This window comes from Panthera pardus, unplaced genomic scaffold, assembly GCF_024362965.1.
Source record: "Panthera pardus isolate Hobbes unplaced genomic scaffold, ASM2436296v1 HiC_scaffold_6, whole genome shotgun sequence".
Classification (NCBI taxonomy): Eukaryota; Metazoa; Chordata; class Mammalia; order Carnivora; family Felidae; genus Panthera; species Panthera pardus.
The window spans coordinates 74,209,741-74,232,576 of record NW_026526991.1 but is presented as its reverse complement, the minus strand read 5'-3'; the positions used below and the strand labels follow the sequence as shown (position 1 = coordinate 74,232,576).

The 22,836-nt window shown below is 37.4% G+C and overlaps 1 protein-coding gene across 1 annotated transcript in view; it reads right to left on the bottom strand.

The window, feature by feature from the left end:
• Nucleotides 1-16,905: 16,905 nt before the first annotated feature.
• The window catches only part of SLC2A13 (solute carrier family 2 member 13), a 378,633-nt gene continuing 372,702 nt past the window's right edge, over nucleotides 16,906-22,836 (bottom strand). Inside the window, exon 10 of the mRNA XM_019452458.2 lies at nucleotides 16,906-22,062. Coding sequence (XP_019308003.1) covers nucleotides 21,836-22,062 — 227 coding nt within the window. The 3' untranslated portion in view covers nucleotides 16,906-21,835. The remainder of the gene's footprint in view (nucleotides 22,063-22,836) is intronic.

Sequence of the window (22,836 nt, the reverse complement as noted above, 5' to 3'; positions counted from 1 at the left end):
TGACACATCCCCAAAGGCAAGGGAATTAACAGCCAAAATGAACTATTGGGACTTCATCAAGATAAAAAGCTTCTGCACTGCAAGGGAAACAATCAACAAAACTAAAAGGCAGCTGACGGAATGGGGAAAGATATTTGCAAATGACATATCGGACAAAGGGCTAATATCCAAAATATATAAGGAACTCACCAAACTCCACACCCAAAAAATAAATAATCCAGTGAAGAAATGGGCAGAAGACATGAATAGACACTTCTCTAAAGAAGACATCCAGATGGCCAACAGTCACATGAAAAGATGCTCAACGTCACTCCTCATCAGGGAAATACAAATCAAAACCACACTGAGATAACACCTCATGCCAGTCAGAGTGGCTAAAATGAACAAATCAGGAGACTGTAGATGCTGGCGAGGATGTAGAGAAACGGGAACCCTCTTGCACTGTTGGTGGGAATGCAAACTGGTGCAGCCACTCTGGAAAACAGTGTGGAGGTTCCTCAAAAAATTAAAAATAGATCTACCCTATGACCCAGCAATAGCACTGCTGGGAATTTATCCAAGGGATACAGGAGTGCTGATGTATAGGGGCACTTGTACCCCAATGTTTATAGCAGCACTCTCAACAATAGCCAAATTATGGAAAGAGCCTAAATGTCCATCAACTGATGAATGGATAAAGAAATTGTGGTTTATATACACAATGGAATACTACGTGGCAATGAGAAAGAATGAAATATGGCCCTTTGTAGCAACGTGGATGGAACCAGGGAGTGTTATGCTAAGTGAAATAAGTCAGGCAGAGGAAGATACCATATGTTTTCACTCTTAGGTGGATCCTGAGAAACTTAACAGAAGACTGTGGGTGAGGGGAAGGGGAAAACAAAGTTACAGAGAGGGAAGGAGGCAAACCATAAGAGACTCTTAAAAACTGAGAATAAACAGGGTTGATGGGGGGTGGGAGGGAGGGGACAGTGGGTGATGGGCATTGAGGAGGGCACCTGTTGGGATGAGCACTGGGTGTTGTATGGAAACCAATTTGACAATAAATTTCATATTAAAAATAATAAATAAATAACTAAAATAAAAATGAGACCAAGTTAAACACAAAGACACAAAAATAATTTAATTGTTAATAATTTATATGTATCATTTCACATTCTATAATTGCTTATTCATGATGATAGAAAGGTTATATTACTGTAAGTTATTTTTTAGATGTGGCATATTGCTTTTTAAATTAAAAAAAATTCCAATATAGTTATCATGTTTCAGTAGGACAATATAGTAATTCAACAATTCTTTACATTACTCAGTTTTTATAAAGATACATATACATCTAATTCCCTTCACCTATCCCCCCTGGTAATCATCAGTTTGTTTTCTGTAGTTAAGAGTCTGTTTTTTTTATTTCTCTTCTTGTCATTTGTTTTTGTTTCTTAAATTCCACATATGAGTGAAATCATATAGTATTTGTCTTTATCTGACTGACTTACTGCACTTAGCTTTATACCCTTTAGGTCCATCCATGTTGTTGCAAATGACAAGATTTCATTCTTTTCTATGGCTGAATAATATTCCATTGTATGTATATACCACTTCTTTATCCATTAATCTGTCTATGGACACTTGGGTTGCTTCCATATTTTGGCTTTTGTAAATAATGCCGCAATAAACATAGGGTTGTATATATCTTGTAGAATTACTGTTTTTGTATTTTGGGGGTAAATACATAGTGTTGCAATAACTGGATCATATGGTAATTCTATTTTTAATATTTTTAGGAACCTCCATACTAACACTAATTGTTTCTTGTGGTTTTGATTTTAGACATCTGATAGGTAAGGTGATAGATACCTTATTGTGGTTTTGATTTGCATTTCCTTGATGATGTGTGATGTTGAGCATCTTTTCATGTGTCTGTTGGCCATCTGTATGTATTCTCGGAGAAATGCCTGTTTATGTCTTCTGCCCATTAAAAAAAATTCTTTTTAACATTATTTATTTTTGAGAGAGGAGAGAGAGACAGATTGCTAGCTGGGCAGGGGCAGAGAGAGAGAGGGAGAAACAAAATCCGAAGCAGGCTCCAGGCTCTGAGCTGTCAGCACAGGGCCTGATGTGGGGCTCAAACTCATGAAATGCAAGATCATTACCTGAGCCAAAGTCGGATGCTTAACTGACTGAGCCACCCAGGTGCCCTGTCTTCTGCTCATTTTTAATTGGATTACTTTTTCTAGTGTTGAGTTGTATAAGTCCTTTATATATTTTGGATACTAACTCTTTATCAGATATGTCATTGCAAATAACTTCTTCCATTCAATAGGTTGTCTTTTAGTTTTGTTGATTGACTCCTTTGTTGTGCAGAAGCTTTTTATTTTGATGAAATCCCAATAGTTTATTTTGTTTTTGTTTCCCTTATCTCAGGAGACATAGCTAGAAAAACATTGCTTTGGCCAGAGAGATTACTGCCTGTGCTCTTTTGTAGGATTTTTATGGTTTCCTGTCTCACATTTAGGTCTTTAATCCATTTTGATTTTATTTTTGGGTATGGTGTAAGAAAGTGGTCAGTTTCATTCTTTTGCATCTAGCTGTCCAGTTTAGCCAACATTTTTTGAAGAAACTGTCTTTTTCCCATTGCATATTCTTCTTTCCTTCTTTGAAGATTAATTGACCTTATCAGCTTGGGGTTTATTTCTGGGCTCTCTGTTTCATTGATCTGAGTGTCTATTTTTGTGCCAGTACCATACTCTTTTGATTACTACTCCTTTGTAGCATAACTTCAAATCTGGAATTGTGATTCTTCCAGTTTCATTTTTCTTTTTCAAGATTCTTTTGACTATTCAGGGTTTTTTGTGGTTCCATACAAATTTTAGGGTTATTTGTTCTAGTTCTTGGAAAAATGCTGGTGGTATTTTGATGGGATTACACTAAATCTGTAGATTGCTTTGGTTAGTACAGGCATTTAAAAAATATTTATTTGGGGCACCTGGGTGGCTCAGTTGGTTAAGCATCTGGCTTCGGCTCAGGTTATGATATTGTGGTTCGTGGGTTTGAGCCCCGCCATCGGGGCTGTGCTGACTGCTTGGAGCTTGGAGCCTGGTTCAGATTCTGCATCTCTCTCCCTCTTTGCCTCTCCCCTCCTCACACTCTGTCTCTCTCTCTCTCAAAAATAAATTTTAAAAAACATTAAAAAAAATATTTGTTCTCCTAATCCATCAGTATGGAATATCTTTCCAAATGTTGGTGTCATCTTCAATTTCTTTCATTAGTGTTTTATAGTTTTCAGAGTATAGGTCTTTCACCTCCTTGGTTAAGTTTATTCACAGATATTTTGTTTACTTTTGGTGTAGGTATAAATGTGGTTGTTTTCTTAATTTATCTTTCTGCTGCTTCATTATTAGTGTGTAGAAATGCAACAAGATACCTGTATATTGATTTTTGTATCCTGTGACCTTATTGAATTCATGTATCAGTTCTAGTGCTTTTTTGGTGGAGTCTTCAGGTTTTCTGTATGTGGTCTCATGTCATCTGCAAATAGTGAAAGGTTTCTTTCTTCCTTACCAGTTTGGATACCTTTTATTCCTTTTCTTTGATTGCTGGCTAGGCTTCCAGTTTTATGTTGAATGAAAATGGAGAGAGTGGACATCCTTGTCTTGTTACTGACATTAGGAAAAAGCTCTGTTTTTCACCACTGAAGTATGATGTTAGCTGTGGGTTTTCTATATACGGCCTTTATTATGTTACGTTCCCTCTAAACCTGCTTTGTTGAGGGTTTTTATCTTGAATGGATTCTGTCCTTTGTGTACTTGAATGGATGCTTTTTCTGCATCTATTAAAATGATCATATGGTTTTTGTCCTTTGATTTATTGATGTGATTTATCACTTTGATTTGTGAATACCGAACCACCCTTGCATCCCAGGAATAAATCTTGATTGTGGTGAATTGTGTGTGTGTGTGTGTGTGTGTGTGTGTGTGTGTGTGTGTTACTGGATTCAGTTTGTTAATGTTTTGTTGAGGATTTTTGCAATTAATTCATCAGAGATATTGGCCTATAGTTCTTTTTTTTTTTTTTGACAGTGTCTTTATCTGGTTTTGGTATAAGGGTAACGTGGGAGTCATAGAATGGATTTGAAAGCTTTCCTTCCTCTTCTATTTTTTGGAATAGTTTGAGAATTGGTATTAATTGGTATTAATTGGTATTGACTCTTCTTTAAATGTTCAGTAGGATTGGGGCACCTGGGTGGCTCAGTCGGTTAGCATCTGACTTCAGCTCATGTCATGATCTCACAGTCTGTGAGTTCGAACCCCGCGTCGGGCTCTGTGCTGACAGCTCAGAGCCTGGAGCCTGCTTCAGATTCTGTGTCTTCCTCTCTCTCTGCCCCTCCCCTGCTCATGCTCTGTCTCTCTCTGTCTCAAAAATAAATAAAAACATTAAAAAAAAATGTTCAGTAGGATTGACCTGTGATACCATCTGGTCCTGGACTGTTGTTTTTGGGAATTTTTTGATTACTGATTCAATTTCATTGCTGGTAATTGGCCTGTTCAAATTTTCTATTTGTTCCTGAGTCAATTGTGGGAGGTTGTATGTTTCTAGGAATTTATTCATTTTGTCGAGGTTGTCCAATTTGTTGGCATATAACTTTTCAAAATATTCTCTTATAATCCTTTGTATTTCTATGGTGTATTTTTTTTCCTCCTCTTTCATTTCTGGTTTATTTTAAGCTTCTCTCTCTTTAAAAAACTTTTTTTAATGTTTGGGGCACCTGGGTGTCTCAGTCGGTTAAGTGTCTGACTTCAGCTCAGGTCATGATCTCGTGGTCCATGAGTTTTAGCCCCACATCAGGTTCTCTGCTGTCAGCCTGCTTCGGATCCTCTACCCACCTTTCTCTGCCCCTCCGCTGCTCGTGCTCTCTCTCTCAAAAATAAACATTAATAAAAATAAAAATAAAAAAATTCATTGTTAAATTTATTTTTTGATGAGTCTAGCTAAAGGCTTATCAATTTTGTTGACCTTTTCAAAGAACCATCTCCTGGTTTCGTTGATGTGTTTTATTGTTTAAGTATCCATTTTGTTTATTTCTGCTCTAATCTTTATATTATTTCCTTCCTTCTACTGCTTTTGGGTTTTGTTTGTTCTTTTTCTAGCTCCTTTAGGTGTCTGGTTAGGTTCTTCACTTGAGATTTTTCTCCTTGAAGTAGGCCTGTATTGTTATAAACTTCCTTCATAGAATAGCTTTTGCTGCATCCCAAGGATTTTGGATCATTGCTTTTCCATTTTCATTTGTCTCCATGTATTTTTTGATTTCCTTTTTGATTTCTTGGTTGACCCATTCATTGTTTACTAACTTGCCATTTAATTTCCATGCATTTGTGTCCTTTCCAGGTTTTTTTCTTGTGGTTGATTTCTGTTTTCATAGTGTTGTGGTTGGATAAGATGCACAGTATGACTTCGATCTTTTTGAATTTGTTAAGACTTAATTTGTGGCCTAATATGGGATCTCTTCTGGAGAATGCTTCATGTGCGCTTTAAAAGAATATGTATTCTTCTGTTTTAGAATGGAATGTTCTGAATTTATATATTAGACACATATGCTCCACTGTATCATTCAAAGCCACTGTTTCCTTGTATTTCTGTTTGGATGACTTTTCCATTGATGTAAGTGGGGTGTTAAAGTCCTTTCCTATCTTTGTATTACTATCAGTTACTTCCTTATGTTTGTTATTAACAGCTTCATGTATTTGGCTGCTGCCAGGCTTGGTGAGTAAATATTTACAATTGTCATATCTTCTTATTGGATTGTCCCCTGAATGGTTATACAGTGTCCTGCTTTGTGTCTTGTTGTTACAGTCTTTGGTTTAAAGTCTATTTTATTTGATATAAGTATTGCTACTCTGGCTCCCCCCCCCCCCACATCTGTTTGCATGTTAAATGCTTCACCATCCCTTCATTTTCAGTCTGCATGTGTCTTTAGGTCTGAATCATTTTAGCTGTCTCTTGAAGGCAGCATACGGACGGGTCTTGCTTTTTATCCATTCCGTCATCATATGTCTTTTGATTGTAGCATTTTTAATGAAAATATCATGCTACTCCCTTCAGGCCTGTGAAGTTTGTGCTGAAAAATTAGCTGATGAACTTATGGGATTTCCCTTGTACCAAACATCTTTCTCTTGTTTTATTATTTTTTAAATTAAAAAATTGTTCATTTGGGGGGGGGGATGGGCAGAGAGAGAGAGGGAGAGAATCCCAAGCAGGCTCCATGGCTGTGGCTTGACCCCATGAACCATGAGATCATGACCTGAACTGAAATCACGAGTTAGTATACTTAATTTACTGACCCACCCGGACACTCTCTTGTTGCACTTAAAATTCTTCCTTATAACTACTTTTTGCCATTTTAATTACTGCATGTCTTGGTGTGGACCTCCTTGGGTTTATTTTGTTGTCGACTCTCTGTGCTTCCTGGATCTGGATTTCTGTTTTCTTCTCCAGTTTCAGGAAGTTTTCCACTATTATTTCTTTAAATAAATTTTCTGTCCCCTTTACTTTCTCTTCTTCTGAGATCCCTGTAATGAGAATGTTATTATAGTTAATGGTGTCCCTGGGTTCCCTATTTCCATTTTGTATCATTTTTCCCATTCTCAAATGCTTTCCATTACTCTGTCAATCGATTTCTTCTTCTGCTTCATCTAATCTATTTATTCCCTTTAGTGTACTTTTGTTATTGATTTCTTCATCTCTGATAGGTTCTTTTATGTTTTCTATCTCATTGCAAAGAGTCTCACTGAGGTCCTCCACTCTTTTCTTGGGTCCAGTGAGTTATCTCTATGATCAATGTTTTAAATTCTCTATCAGGCATGTTATTTACCTACAGTTTGCTTAGGCTTCTTGCCATGGTTTTGTCCTATTCTTTCATTTGGGACATATGCCTCTGTCTTCTCATTTTATCTAACTCCCTTTGTCTTTTTCTGTGTGTTAGGAAACTCAGCTACATCTCTTGCTCTTGAAAATAGTGGCTTTATTTAAGAAGAGGTACCAGCACTTGGCACTTCAGGGGTGTCTCCCATATGTGTTGTGTGTGCCCTGCTGTTGTTGCTGAACTGATGTTGCCTTTAGTTTAGTCACGTCCAGTGGGTCTCTTTGCTTGCTGTGGGCAGTGTTTGGTTCCTGTGCTGTCAGTGGGCTAGTCTGGGGACTCCTTGTGCTTGAGCTGTGTCAGGCCAGGTGTTTGCCAGGGATGCAGTAGCACAGAACTGCAGGGCTCTTCCTTTTTCCTCCAATGAGAGGCTTTCATTAGTGAGTTGAGCCTACAGTCAGGCCAGCCGTCTGTCCCCAGCTCTTTGTAGGAGCCACAGTCTGACTGGTGCGTGAAGTTATCTATCCCTGTCCCTGGGGCAGGAGTCACTTTGGGATGGCTGCTTTCACACTGCCAGGCTTGGGGCACTGCTCTAGGTGGATCGGGCCAAGAGTGGTTGGAGGGGGCAGATCCACACCAGCTGGCAGCAAGGTTTATGCGGGTCTGCTATAGAAGGGAAACCTGAAGCAGAGGCCTGGCCGGAGGGGGCATGTCTGCAGGAGAATGCAGGGGTGGGGGGCAGTGGTAGCAAGTTAGGTAGGGAGTGTTGGTAGGTCCTGTTAGGGGGCTGAGGACAGAAATGGCTCATTTGTTTTTGGAGAAGCCTCCCAAGTGTCCCTGCCTCTATGGAACATGCTCTGAGACCAGTAAACAAATATCCCTCCTATATACCACAGGGGGTTTTTGAACTGCTTCTTCTGTGCTATCTTTCTATGGGGCTGTTTTGTGTGCTCTTTTAGGGCAGAGACTCACTTTCCCCTTGTCCTCCCAGCTCTCCTTGAGCCAAGCCCACTGATTTTTAAAGTTCTAGGTTTTCAGACCTGCTTGGTTGTAAGAACTCACACAGTTCAGTCCCTCTGGTTTACAAAGCCAAATGTTATAGGGATCCTTTTTTCCCTTGTGGGATCCCTGGTGTGAATGTTTCACTCCCCTCTCTGCACCTGTGGTGTCCCTCTCTCCAGTGGAAAGTCTGGTGGTTTCCATTAGCTCTGGGCTGTGTCTCTGCCCTTCCTACCCTCTTTGAGGTGGCATCTTCTCTACATTTAGCTATGGAGAGTTTGTTCTACCAGTCTTCAAGGTGGTTTTCTGGGTTATTTACACTGATGTGAGTGTTATCTGGTTGTGTCTGTGGGATGAGGTGAGCTCAGGATCTCCCTACTCTGCCATCTTCCCCAGAAGTGTGGATGGCTTTTTTAAAAGGCCAGTTTGTCAGGTTCCTCTCCACAGTTAAACATCCTTTTCTCTTTCTTTCTTTTTTTGTTTTTTGGAGGGAGGAAGAAGCCCGGTAAGCACCAGTGGTACCTATGTTTAAGTGTGTTGATAAATGAACTCTACTATCTAGCAACTTGAAGGCTTCCCTATTGGCACGTGCAGGTTCCCTGAGATTTCTGAGCAAACCCACAAGTAAAGGTAATTTGTTTTGTTTTGTTTTTGGTTTCTAAAGGTACAGCTGTCTCGGAGCTCCAGGATTTTCATGCCTGTGGTGAACACCTCTTGACAAGACTTCAGTGTCTTCCGGTCACTTGCCCAGTTGTTCCTTATGGTAGGAAAAGGCTTCTTAAAGCCCATAAAAAGGTACTGTGTCTGCCTCACCTGGAGTTTTAAAAATTGTATTTTACAAAGTTGTAGAAGCTTACTAGGTTTCCACTCAGTATGTGAGGGGCTTGGAAGGTCATACTCTATCCTAACATCAAGTAAAAAGGTGAACAAACTGAAAATCAACAACTCTTCCACATGAAAAGTGAGGTCACAGGGCAAATCACTGCCCCTAAAATTGGAGACAGAGAGGAAGACACAGAGAATCTCAACTTACCTAAGTAGGAAGTCAAGAGCAGACACTTCCATGGGAACCACTGCCAAGGTAGGAAACCTAAATTAATTGATGGGTTGCTACAAGCTCCAGGTGGACAAGTCTGAGAGCTAAAAATTCCAGAAGGGTGCAGTCATAGTGAGGCTCCCTTACACTTTTTTTGCATTTTAGTTCCAAGAGCTCTCCCAGATTCTAACAGTAAAGATTGGAGAAAGATTCTCTCAGGTTTCTGGCAGGAGGAGGGGGAAAAGGAATCAATTTTAAATAGGCCAGAGCAAGTTGTTCTTTTGAAGTTTTTTTTTTTTTTTTTAATGTTTTTATTTATTTTTGAGAGAGGGAGACAGAACATGAGCAGGGGAGGGGCAGAGAAAGAGGGAGACACAGAATCCTAAGCAGGCTCCAGGGTCTGAGCTGTCAGCACATGGCCTGATGAGGGGCTCGAACTCATGAACCACGAGATCATGAGCCAAACTGGATGCTTAAGCAACTGAGCCTCCCAGGCACCTCTTGCAAGCTGTTCTTTTTAACAAGGCCTGCCTTCAAGAGAAACTTTGTCACCAGAGCCTAATGTGATCTGGGCTTTATCAGAGCCTAACAGACCTGGGGAAGGGAACTACCCAACTCCAGTTCTCTCTAGCCATCCTGTCTTACCTAAGGGTTAGAAAAAAACTGAAAAACACTTGTGAAGTTTATATCCCAGGAGAACAGGCTCTCCAAAAGACTGAGACCTACTGATAGGATAATGGAACAATTCCCCTCCTCCCACACCTTAACACTATATCACAGTTAAACATCCTTTTTACTGGAGTTTCTCTTCCCCAGTACATCATGTCCAGGTTTCAACAAAAACTTACAAAGCAAACTAAAAGGTAAAAAAACAGTTTGAAGAACAGCAAGAATCAAAACTGGACTCAGATATAGTAAGAATGTTGAAATATTCAGACTGAGACTTTAAACAACTATGACCAATATATTAAAGGCTCTAATAGAAAAAGTAGACAACATGCAAGAACAGATGGGTAATGTAAGCAGAGAGACAGAAATTCTATGAAAGAATTTAAAAAATGCTAGAGATAAAAACATTGTAACAGTAACAAAGCATGCCTTTGATGGGTTCATTAGTAGACAGGACATAGTTCAGGAAATAATCTCTGAACTTGACAATATGTTAGTAAAAGTTTTGAAACTGAAAAGCAAGGAGAAAAAAGAATACAAAATTGAACAGAGTATCCAAGAACTGAGGGACAACTACAAAAGTTATAACGTATTTGTAAGGGGAATATTAGAATAAGAAAGGGAAAGGAATAGAAGAAATTTTGGAAGTCATAAGGACTGAGAATTTCACCAATTAATGTCATATAACAAACCAAGGATCTAGGAAGCCCAGATAAATGCCAACAACAACAACAATACAAAACAAACAAAAAACACCCAGCCATGTCATTTTCAAGCTGGAAAATGAAAGATGAAAATCTTGCAGTAAGCTGGAAGAAAAAAACATCTTACTTATAAAGGAGCGAAGATGAACACTGCATCTGACTTCTCAGAAACGAAGTAAGCAAGACGAGAGTGGAGTGAAATATTTAAAATGTTGAGAGAAAAAAAACCCACCGACCTTGAATTCTGGATGCCGCAAAATTATCCTTCTAAAGTGAAGGAGAAGTAAAGACTCTTCTCAGACAAAAATTGAGGGAGTTTGTTGCCAGTTAGACCTGCCTTGCAAGCAATGTTAAAAGAAGAAAAGTTTTTCAGAGATAAAGTGATACAGGTGAGAAAGTTGGATCTGCATAAAGAAAAGAGCAGTAGAGAAGGAATGAGTGTATAGGAAAAACTTTTATTTTTCCGATTCTTTATTGATTGAACAGATAACATTTTGCTCAAAATAATAATAGCAAAAGCAACAATGTATTCAATGTATGGCTTATGCACAAGTGAAATGAATGACACCAGTGACACAGTGACAGAAGGAAAGAATTAGGAATATTTGACCATTCTAATGTACTTGCATCACCTGTGAGGGAGTGGAGTTATTTGAAAGTGGACTTGGGGGCATCTGGGTGGCTCATTCTGTTAAGCATCTGACTTCGGCTCAGGTCATGATTTCATGGTCTTGGGTTCGAGCCCTGTGTTGGGCTTTGTGCTGACAGCTCAGAGCGTGGAACCTGCTTTGGATTCTGTGTCTCCCTCTCTCTCTGCCCCTTACCTGCTTACACTCTATCTCTGTCTCTCAAAAATAAATGTTCAAAAAAATTGAAAGTGGACTTGAATTAGTTGTATATGTACATTGCAAACTCTAGGACAACCACTAAAAAAAGTGAAAGAAGTATAATTGATATGCTAAGAGAGGAATGGAGTATAATATGCTCAATGAAAACCACAAAAGGTGGCAAAAGTAGAAAACAAAAATAGGAGTAGAGAACAAAGGCAACAAATAGAAAACTGTAACAAATATGGTAGATATTTCATCAGCTTAAATATCAGTGGTCTAAATACACAAATAAAAACCAGATTGTCATTGGATCAAAAATAAGACCCAATTATATGTTGTCTTCAAGAAACCCACTTTAAAGATGCATGCAGATTAAAAGTAAAGGGATGGAGAAGGATATACCATGCTAATATTAATCAAAAGAAGGTTGGAGTGGTTCCATTAATTTCAGCAGACTTCAGAGCAAGGAAGCTTATTAGGATTCCGTGAATTAATTCATAAATGTAAATTTGGGCATGTTTTTGGAAATTACTGATTATTTTAGACTTTAAATTCCAACCCTTACACATTTACCTCTACATGTTATTTATCAGTTTTATCCAGTAGTTATGTTTTAGTTTCTAAGTCCATAACCAGTGACCCTGCAGGGGAAAAAAAATAGAAATTTTTAGGTAGAGGCCATTATAAAATTTTCCATGATAAAGCTCATTATAAAAAAAATATATAGTAGTTGTTAAAGAAAGGACCTTGGAACAAACTTACCTGTTTGTTCTACCTTAATAGAAGTTACTTTGCTTCCTGTGACTCAATTACTTTCTCATCAATACAATAATGGTAATGTACTTTTTATATAGGGTTTTGTGAGGATAGGATAATGTATATAAAGTATGTAGCATATAAGTGTTACTGTTATATAAAGAGAATATAGAAATAGTGTATTATAAAACATGCCAATTCCACCCCAATCTTGCTATCCTAGTATTTAATGATTTTTGTTATTAGATTATTCCCTTTTTAAAAATGTTTATTTTTTTAAGAGAGCGAGAATATGTGCAGGCACATAAGTGGGGGAGGGGCAGAGAGAGAGAGGGAGAGTGAATCATAAGCAGTCTCCAAACTTAGAGTCGGATGTGGGGCTCAATCCCATGACCATGAGATCATGACCTGAGCTGAAATCAAGAGTTGGACACTTAGCCACCCAGGTGCCCCAGATTTCTCCCTCCTTTAGTAGGAATCATAGGAAACCAAATTTGTCATCCAAATGTGTTTATGTGAATACACATGCATTCATATAGCATATGGAGTTTGCTGTTTGATGAAAACAGCTTTGCTATAGAGATCAATCTATAAAACACGCTCTTTGACATTGGCCTGGTGCCTTGGTATCATTTTCTTTCTTTCCAGTCCAGTTAAAACTTCCCACTGCTCCTTTGTAGGCTACATCTGAAATGCATGCATCCATTTATTCTTTGCTTCTTTATCCATGCTCCTTTGTAGGAGCATCTGAAATGCATGCATCCATTTATTCTTTACTTACTGAGCACATGCTATAGGTTAGGTAGGCACTGTAAGAGGTGTTGGAGAGTCAGTAGTGGATGATGAAAATTCCCTGCTCTCATGCAGTGTATATTCTTGTGGGAGAGACAGACAACAAATAAAAATACTCTTCAAACAGTGATAAATACTTGGAAGAAAATAAAGCAAGGTTACGTGATGTAGTAGGAAGTAAGGGAGTCAAGACAAGCTCTCAGAGGAGATGGTTTTGAGCTGAAAGCTGAATGACAAGAAGGAACCAGACACAAAGACTAGGGCAACAAGCATACCATGCAAAGTCCCTGAGGTGGTAATGACTTAGCTTGATGAATTCCTAAGCAACTTGCATATAAATCCACTGTTTATTATTTACCAGATGAGCTCACCATTTGGAAGAACATGCAGCTGATTCCTATTTATGTATTTTTTCTTTCTTTGTTAGCTGATTCCTTTTTAAAGTGATGAATTCAAAAATCTATTGCAGTGGTAACCCACACCATTGTGTGCTTAAGAATTACCTGGCAATTTGTTAAGTTGCTTGATCAAAAGCTGAATTTGTGAAATCAGTAGAATGGTAGTTACCACAGGCTGGAGAAGGGGGGATGTTGTTTAAGGGTACAGACTCAGAACTAGTAGACAAGTCCTGGAGAACTAATGTACAGCATAGTGATTATAGACAATACTGTACTAATAATCTTCAGAGTAGCTAAAAGATAGGATTGTTCACCACAAAAAAGAAATGGTAATTATGTGACATGGGAGAAGTGTTAGCTAACACTGTGGTGGTAATCATATTGCAATATATGCATCAAATCAACAAACACATTGTATACCTTACACAGTGTTACATGTCAATTATATTTCAATTAAAAAATAGTTTCCTGGACTATGTATATCCCCAGATATCTGATTCAGTATGTCAGGTGAAGCCCACAGATTTGCATTTATAACAAACTCACAAGTGAGGTCAGTGCTTCTGGTTTGAGGACATTTTGAGAACCACTGCTATAACAAATCTGTTTTGAGTTTAATATCTATTTGTTGGGGGCTCCTGGGTGGCTGAGTTAAACGTCCGGCTTCGGCTCAGGTCATGATCTTGGGGTTCATGAGTTTGAGTCCCGTGTCAGGCTCTGTGCTGACAGCTCAGACCCTGGAGACTGCTTTGGATTCTGTGTCTCCCTCTCTCTCTGCCCCTCTCCTGCTCACACTCTGTCCAAAATAAACATTAATATCCATTGCTAGTATGCCAATATTTTCTTTCATGTAAAAACTCTGCTGATCATCTGAAATTAGTTTTTTTTTTTTTTTAATTTTTTTTAACATTTATTTTTGAGACAGAGACAAAGCATGAACGGGGGAGGGGCAGAGAGAGAGGGAGACACAGAACCGGAAGCAGGCTTCAGGCTCTGAGCCATCAGCCCAGAGCCCGACGTGGGGCTTGAACTCACGGAACGTGAGATCGTGACCTGAGCTGAAGTCAGACACTTAACCGACTGAGCCACCCAGGCGCCCCTGAAATTAGTTTTTGTAAGTGTAGTTGAAAAATGCATGAATTAAAGGTAAAAAAATACTCTCAATGTTTCGACTGAATTCATAGCATTTAGTATAATAGCTTAATTTCAACATAGCCTCTTAGTGAAGTATTAATGTCATTTTTCATTTGGAGATTTCAAAAATAATTATTTTTATTAATGTCATTTCTCATTTGGAGAGAAGTTCAACAATAATTATTACTTTGGGGCGCCTTGGTGGTTCAGTCGGTTGGGTATCCGACTTCAGCTCAGGTCACAATCTCGCGGTCCGTGAGTTCCAGCCCTGAGTCGGGCTCTGTGCTGACGGCTCAGAGCCTGGAGCCTGCTTCAGATTCTGTGTCTCCCTCTCTCTCTGCCCCTCCCCTGCTCATGCTGTCTCAAAAGTAAATAAAAACATTAAAAAATACATTATTTTTAAGGCTGGGCGTGGCACCCAATGCGGGGCCTGAACTCATGACCCTGAGATGAAGAACTGAAATGAGATCAAGAGTTGGACAACTGGCTGAACCACCCAGGCATCCCTCAAAAATTTTTTTAAATGCTGGATATAAATGATAGGTTACTGAGGGGTGCCTGGGTGGCTTGGTCAGTTAAGCGTCCGACTTCGGCTCAGGTCATGATCTCACGGTCCGTGAGTTCGAGCCCTGCGTCGGGCTCTGTGCTGACTGCTCAGAGCCTGGAGCCTGTTTCAGATTCTGTGTCTCCCTCTCTCTCTGCCCCTCTCCTGTTCACGCTGTCTCAAAAATAAAAACGTTAAAAAAAAAAAAGTGGTAAAACCTATAAAAAAATGATAGGTTACTGAGAGATATTCTAAAATTGTTTCTGGATTCAGAGATCACATATACAGAAATTGTGTAGTCTCATTAATCTGGAGACTATGAGAATGTTGTGTTTTTCAACTGTGCCCTTCAGGAGAATGTCCATGGGAAGGAGTCTCGGAGAAAGCAAGAAGGACATCAGGCTAACCAGCCATATCTGCTCAAACGATTCTGGTTGGCAGAAGCTTGCCTGCTGCAAACAGCCTGTATGACATATGTCAAAGAAGCTCACGTGCTCCTGTTCACAGGAAGAGAATTTATAAACACATTGCTTGTGCTTTGCACAGTGTGGCTTTAGCAGCATCAGGGATAGCATGTGGATGATGACACTAAGAACAGTCAATAGTTATCCAGCACTTACTGTATACTATTGGTCTACATGCTTTACATGATTGACTGATGAACCCTCACAATACATGTATGAGGTAGTCACACATCCACTTTATAGTCAAGAAGTGGAGCAAAGAGTAACTCAGTAATTTGAGTTACCAGGCAGTAAGTAGAAAAGGCTGGGATTCAAAACTGGAGAATGCGTTTTCATGCTGACTCCTTAAATAATGTACTATATAGGGCTTCATATTTGGAGAAAAATCCCCAAAAGTTGTCAGAATTTGTGTCTGTAGTCCAGGTTAAAATGAGGCATCTGATTCTTTTCTCCGCATGCCTTTTAAGTTGCAACACAGGAAATCTGCCTGGGTCTGACTAGAAGGCATTCCAAATGATGACCGAGAGAGGAAGAATATTGGTGTAGTCCATGCAGAGGTCTTGTATCACTTTTTAGTGTGTGATCTTGGGTAAGTCATCAAAATGTTCTGAATTTATGTTCAGTACCCATAAAAGCACTATAATGATTACCCCACAGGACTGGACAGTTAAATGAAGACTTTGGCCACTGACACAGATATGTACTGCATTATTTAGGTGCTCTGGTGAGTGGATCCTTTATGCATATTTATGGGATTTTCTTGGATCATTCTGACTGCAGGATTTTTACCTTACCTGCTGACATCAGAATCCTTGGTTAAATGCAACTCCACTGTAAGGCTTTTTTTTTTTTTTTTTAAAACAGGAGAAAATCAAATGTAATTTTGTGTGCATAGAGAAGGCACACAGATAGGAGAGTCCCCTCCACTGTAAGCCTCTGGATTGACAAGTGGATCTAGTGTTTTCAGGGGATCTCTTCAGGCTGTTTCTATAGTTGGGCTCAGGATGGCACACCCTAACTATGGAGAGAATTCTAACAGCTGCCCAGATCAAACAATAGATAATTCTTACTATTTAAAAAAAAAAAATTTAAAAGCTTCAGTTGGGGACAAATGGCAATGGAGAGCAATACAGTGCCAAAAGGAACTGTCATCAGGCCACCCGGCAGGTATCTTGTTTTTACATACAGAGCAAATACAATTTTTGTCAACCTGACGTAATGGTTTATGTTACAACTTGTTTTAGCAACAGAAATAATATCTCAAGGGCTCCTAAGCACTTCGTTTTACATTTTATATTTACTATTTAGAATTATTCCTTGGAACAAATGTTAGGTATTATAAAATATTTTTTTTTTTTTTAAATTTTTTTTAACGTTTATTTATTATTGAGAGACAGAGAGACACAGAGCATGAGCAGGGGAGGGGCTAAGATGGAAAGACACAGAATCTGAAGCAGGCTCCAGGCTCCGAGCTGTCAGCACAGAGCCCGATGCGGGGCTCGAACTCAACAAACCGCGAGATCATGACCTGAGCTGAAGTCGGACGCTTAACCGACTGAGCCACCCAGGCGCCCCTAAAATATTTTTTTAAAGATCGAGTTTACCCATGATCAAAAGAGATAAAGAAGTATTATTCAATATGTGGAGCTTTGTAGATGCCTTTGCTATGTCTAGATCCTAAAATCCAAGGAAGAGAATTAAAGAAAATACAAAAGTGCAAGGGAGATAAATGAGTAATGAATTGTCTTAACTTTTATTTGATTATTTTCATTTACAGTTCTGGCACTGACACTTTTTTTAAAAAAAGATTTTAATTTTATGTAAAGATTGAACTTCAATAAAATAACTTAAAAAATTTACATATACATCACTAAGTTTCCATAAAATATACAATACTTTTGATACAGCTATAGGCTAGAATGACTTTGAAGGAAATGATACATATTCATAATTTTTGAGACATCCCATATGTCACGTATGTAAGAATAAATATTTATACTGAATTTTCTCAGACATGTGAAGTATTAAATACTATATAACATGCACTCAAATTAAAATATACATTTTGAAATACATATTTTAAAAGCATAAAACTTTTGATTTAATCTAGATGTACATTAGAGCTTCTAAATAGAAATTTGAACATTTATTACAAATAAAGATACTATAACATCAAATAAGATATAGTCCAAAAGCCGCTAGGAACCAGTTTGGACATGTAGAATATAAATTTCTACTTTGGCTAGAGTTAAGTCTCATCTTTTTAACCTTCAAATGAGATGGAATGATGTTAAATTTACTAAAATTTTAAAACTTTACAAAAATTGGTTTTTAAGTACTTGTAAGCTGCATTCCTTTTTCTCATACTGATATGACAAAATCAAACACATGAACTTAAGAGTGTGAAATAAAAATCTGAATATTACTGGTAACTGAAGGTAGTTACTGAACATTTCATAGACCAAATCACTCAGTGCAACAGACTGTTTTATACATCCAAAGTAAAGATTTATAGGAATTATATTGTTTTACACTCACTCACAAGCAAGTTATGAGGATAAAATTCTGTCATGTACTTCTGAACATCATTAGCACACTTACAAAATATCTCTTTGATGATTATTGGCACACAAATATTTCCTTCTCTAAAAGATAATGTAAAAGTTGGTAGCAGTTAGTTGTTTTTAAAATGATTGCTATTTGTGGAAAATAGCAATATTTCTCACCCAGAAGAAGGGAATGTACTGATAACAGATACACTGCTACCACTGATCACTTGATCAAATTAGCTTAACATTACTGTACACGAGGCTAAGAAAATTGATAGAAAGTGACAGAAAACAGGACATTAAAATTAATCTAGAGAAGAATTCTGAGTCTTGTCATTGTCAGCAGCTACACATAAGCTATAAATTTTACCCGCTATTTAATACATTTTGCTATAAAGCACGTTGTTATGAATTCTTTGCTAGTGGCCTGATATTTTTTTTTTCATTTGTAGTTAGGAAAAGATCTAAATTTGGTACTTGAAAACTTGTTGCGACAACTGTGTAAACGTAGGTTGTTAGGTGCTAGTGTAATTTGAGATTTTATAACCAGGAGAATGGTTAAAAAAAAAATCTGATTATTACAAAACATCTGAATAATTTTATTGTTCTGAACTAAGCTGATGAGATAAAACAATCCTTCCACTCCTCCTTACTGTATTACAGTACTTATAAACAGTTAGTGTCATTAAGTTGTGAGACTTTCTTAGAGAACACATGGATAGTATTTTGTAGAATATTCTCGCCCAAGGATCTAGGATTGTAATACATATCAATTTTACTTTCCAGTAAAAAGCAAAAGCGTAGGTTGTCAGTTACATTTTTCCTGTTCATTCTCCCTCTGGATAATGGATTTTGAAACTATAGTAAACAACTTCTAAATTCTTAAGTGGAATTCTCATTTTAGAATGAATAACCTAAAAAATAATATTTAGAATCTTCTACGTGAAAATGTAGTTCAGTGGTAAAATATTATTATGAAAAAGCACTTGATGATAGCCATTACCATCATAGTATTTTCCATCAGGGAACTAATTATTGCATATGGCTGGGAACAAAATTTCAAATGGAAATATTACCTTTAAAATTTAGTTTTCATTTGGATCTTTTACAAATACATTAAAAATCATGTTTTGGGTAATTACTGACTAAGGTGCGACAGTCAAAATTATTAAGAATGTTTGTATTGAAGAAAATTATTAATGCCAGATCTTTACAATTTATCTGACTTCACGTTCAGCCCTGTGTTCAGGTGCAGATGGAGGGTTCTATTCTCTTTAGAGCAGATCTCATCAGCCACCAAGCTAAGCCTCAACTAGGAGTTATGACTTGCTCTGCAGTGTATTCCTGAAACATAATACATGTCTATTGAATTTGCAGCATGCTTAGAAGGACACCTATAATTTCAGTTAAAAGCATGATGCTCAGTCTGTTTTAATATGGTAGGTCAAATCATACCATATATAAATTGTCCTAAAAATATATATATTTGATGATATTTCAAACGTAATGTTTTCAAGTTGATAGTGGTAGCCAAAGATGCTAGGAACTTAAAAGGTACATAATATAAAAAAACCCGAAAAGTTCAAATACTTAATTTTTAATATACTATAAATGTTCACTGAATCTAAAAACAACACCCTAGTCGTATAAGGTTTCTTTTTAAGTAGTTGTTTTTAAAAAAATTATAAATAATCTTTATACTATGCCATTCTGTCTTATACTTCCAAGATATGGAATACTGTCTTTATCACTATATAAATAACAAATAGTTCTTTAAAGGAGAGTTTGAGGAGACTAGGGGAGGAGGACTGTGGCTAATTTTCCCTGCTTTTATGTGCATTTATGGATATAAAGTTCAAAGTGCCATTTGCTCACATCAGGGAGAACAGGCCATGTTCTGCATTAGGAGATAATAAAAGTCCAGTCGCTCCTTTAATAATAAGGTTACTGTGCATTCAGCCCAGCTGAGTATATAAGCATATAATTAAGGCTATGTATACAATAAAGAGAAGAATTGAGGCAATTATTTGGATAAATCAGAAAAATACATTTTTAGAGAGCACTTTAATTGGTCCAAATGCTTTTTCTCCCCATATTCTGATTTTGCCACATAATAGCTCATTTTCCATTTCACTTTCCCTGTGTGAAGTATTACACAGGTAAGAAATTTCTTATGGGATAAGAAATATGAATAACTTTTTCTATTAAATCATATCTGCTTTTCTGGGGGAAAAATCAATACTAGTATCCCCTTAGAAATCAATTGTCAAAGCACCTAATTCAGGGAAAAAACTCTCTAAAATAAATTTTTTTATTGTATGAAATGATCAAAGGGAGCTTTTTTTTTTTTTTTTTTTTTTTTTTTTTTTTTGGCTGAAGGATTTTTAGGCCAGTAAAGTGACATTTTAAAAGCACGCTTATCATACCCCTGGTGGCTAAGAGAATAAATCTTCTTGGCTACATTTTCAGTTTTGATAATAGTGACAGGAATAAGCCAGACTTCCAGCGAAGAGCAAAACACCTTTGGGAGACTGGCAGAAACAATGAATTTAGAGATAGCTATCTTTTCAGTCCAAAGAGTGCCTTATTAGATGTTTAGAGCCATATTAAAATGCATCAAACTTAAGATTCATTCATATTTTCACTGGAACTAGCAAGTAATTTTGTATATCCTGTGAAGTTCTTAAGAACAAAAAATAGGGATCATTGATGAATGAGCATAAGAACCAATGAACACTTTGCAAAGACACTGCAGAAATGTATGCTATATTAGAAACATCAATCTGTTCCAATAGAAAATCTCAATTTTTAGACAAGGAAAAAAATCCAAGCCAAGTATGAGAAAAAGGAAACACCCACAGACAAATCTATGTATCTTTTCTTTTTTGGTAAACTGTCAGGGAAAATGAGAAAAGGGTGTGCAAAATAAAAACAAATTTGTGCTCTTAAAGTAAAAAAAGACAAGTACTATTAAGTAACGAAATGTCATGATTCCCTTATGAAGAATTAATAAAAAGTTAAGGAAAACGTAAGTCCCACTATTTACTTAAACATCAATACAACAGCAGCATTCTCTGTCACTGATTTTCTTCCTTTCTTTTTTGTTTCAGAAATTATTTGATTAAAAGGGGAAAATAGTCTGCTAGCAGCTATTTAGAACAAAAATGAAGGCACAAATAGTAGGGCTCTAGAGTCGATGAGTGAAGGCGTGGTGAGTATCAGGTGATTTTGGCATGAACAGAAACCCTGAAATACACTTGAAGACACGGCACTGTTTTGCGTTGATAGGTGCATACTTAAGTGACTAACTCAATCAGGGGTCCATACAAATTTTTTCTTTCTTACTTTCTAGCAATAAAATATACTTATCAAAACTTGCCAGCTTATCTGTGCAAATGTATACTTATCACTGATGCAAAAAAATACGTATGAAAATAAACCCTTAAAGACCTGCTTTTCATAATGTTCCAAAGGTCCTGTGCAGAGTCAGTTTCTCAAGAGCTCTCAAGATCTGACTTGGAGAGAGAGACCAAAATGTGGAATCTAAAGGAGATAAGGACAACCATGCCTCTGTGGAGGCACTTTTGAATCTGCTGAAAGCTTAAATGGAATTTACTTTCTAATAGTTGATCACAGATAAGCTACTTGTCCTTAGGGAAATTTAGGGCCAACAGGCCATGTTTTGACAGAAAACATCCTTGGATCATATCCCAGAATCCTTCTTCATAAGTATATCATACATATACGATTCAGCTAGTTTAGCACTGACTCTATTGCCACTAATAATTATATATGGTCTTAGGAAAAAAGGATACCACTGAAGTCACTGGATACAATATTCATTTTAGACTATCTCAGGAAGGAATTACATACATTTGTTCAATAATTATTAATTTAAAATCTCTAAATATTGTTTCACATTTCTGCTTGTGAAAAAAAAATGTCATCATGGTTGTATCTTCCTCCTAATCAAATATTCTAGAATATGAGGTCATTCAAAACTAGACTGTGGAAAGAACCAGATTAAAAGCAGGGCAGTGAGGTCACCAATTGCTGCTTTTGTTCCCCAAGTTTGTTTAAATACCTAAATATTTCAGCAGCTGAAAATTACTCCACATCAGAAGCATCGTTGTCAGAAAGATGATAGTTACTTCCCTTCACCCGAATATATTCAATATATCTCCCTTCATCAGAATCTGAAGCGCCACATGTACATAACCTGTTGTCAAAGAGTGATTCAATTTCCTCTAATTTTTTCCCTTTGGTCTCAGGAAGACAGCCATAGATGAAAAGGAGTCCCACAGCAGCGAATCCAGCATAGAGGAAGAAGGCTCCTGCAATGGAAAATAATACGTATGTATATGAATAGTCCTAGGTTGGCAAGTGTACTTGATTTTGATTTTTCCTTCTGGTCAATCATACATAACTGGTCTTACATGGAGGCAAAAAATAACCACTGGCCTGCTTTACTCTTACTATTCTAGCTCTATGAACATAATACAATTTACCTTTCTAAGCTCAAGTTATACAATGCCCAACTCAAGAAGAATGATAAACTGAGTTCAGATGTAACTTCTGCTTTGAAGTCTTTCTTCACTTCCTTGGCTGGAGATCACTGTTCTCTCTCCTGTGTACTTTTACAGCACTTTGCTGAAGCCACCATCATAACAACCAAGAAGTATTATGTGCATGCATTTGCATCTGTCTTGTCTACTAGAATGGAGGCACTTTGAGGGAACAATTTCTTTCTCATTTATCTTGTACTTCTAGAATCACATACATGATGCCACTTCTGAGTTCATGATTCAGTGGAGTACATGGCAACTTATCTTTCCAATCTCTCATGCCCAAAGTTGAGAAGTCAACCTTGACTGTTTCCTTACCCTCGCATCCAACATCCAATCTGTTAGGAAATTCTGTTGGATCTACCTTCAAAATACAATCCAAATATGACCACTTCTCGCCATTCCACTGGTATCTCTGATCTAAAGGCAATCTTCTCATCTGCACTATCGCAGTGGTCTCTTACCTAGTCCCCTTGTTCCTTCTCTTAGACCACCAAGATCCACTTGTTTTGGTCCATAGCACTTCTCACCATCTGACATACT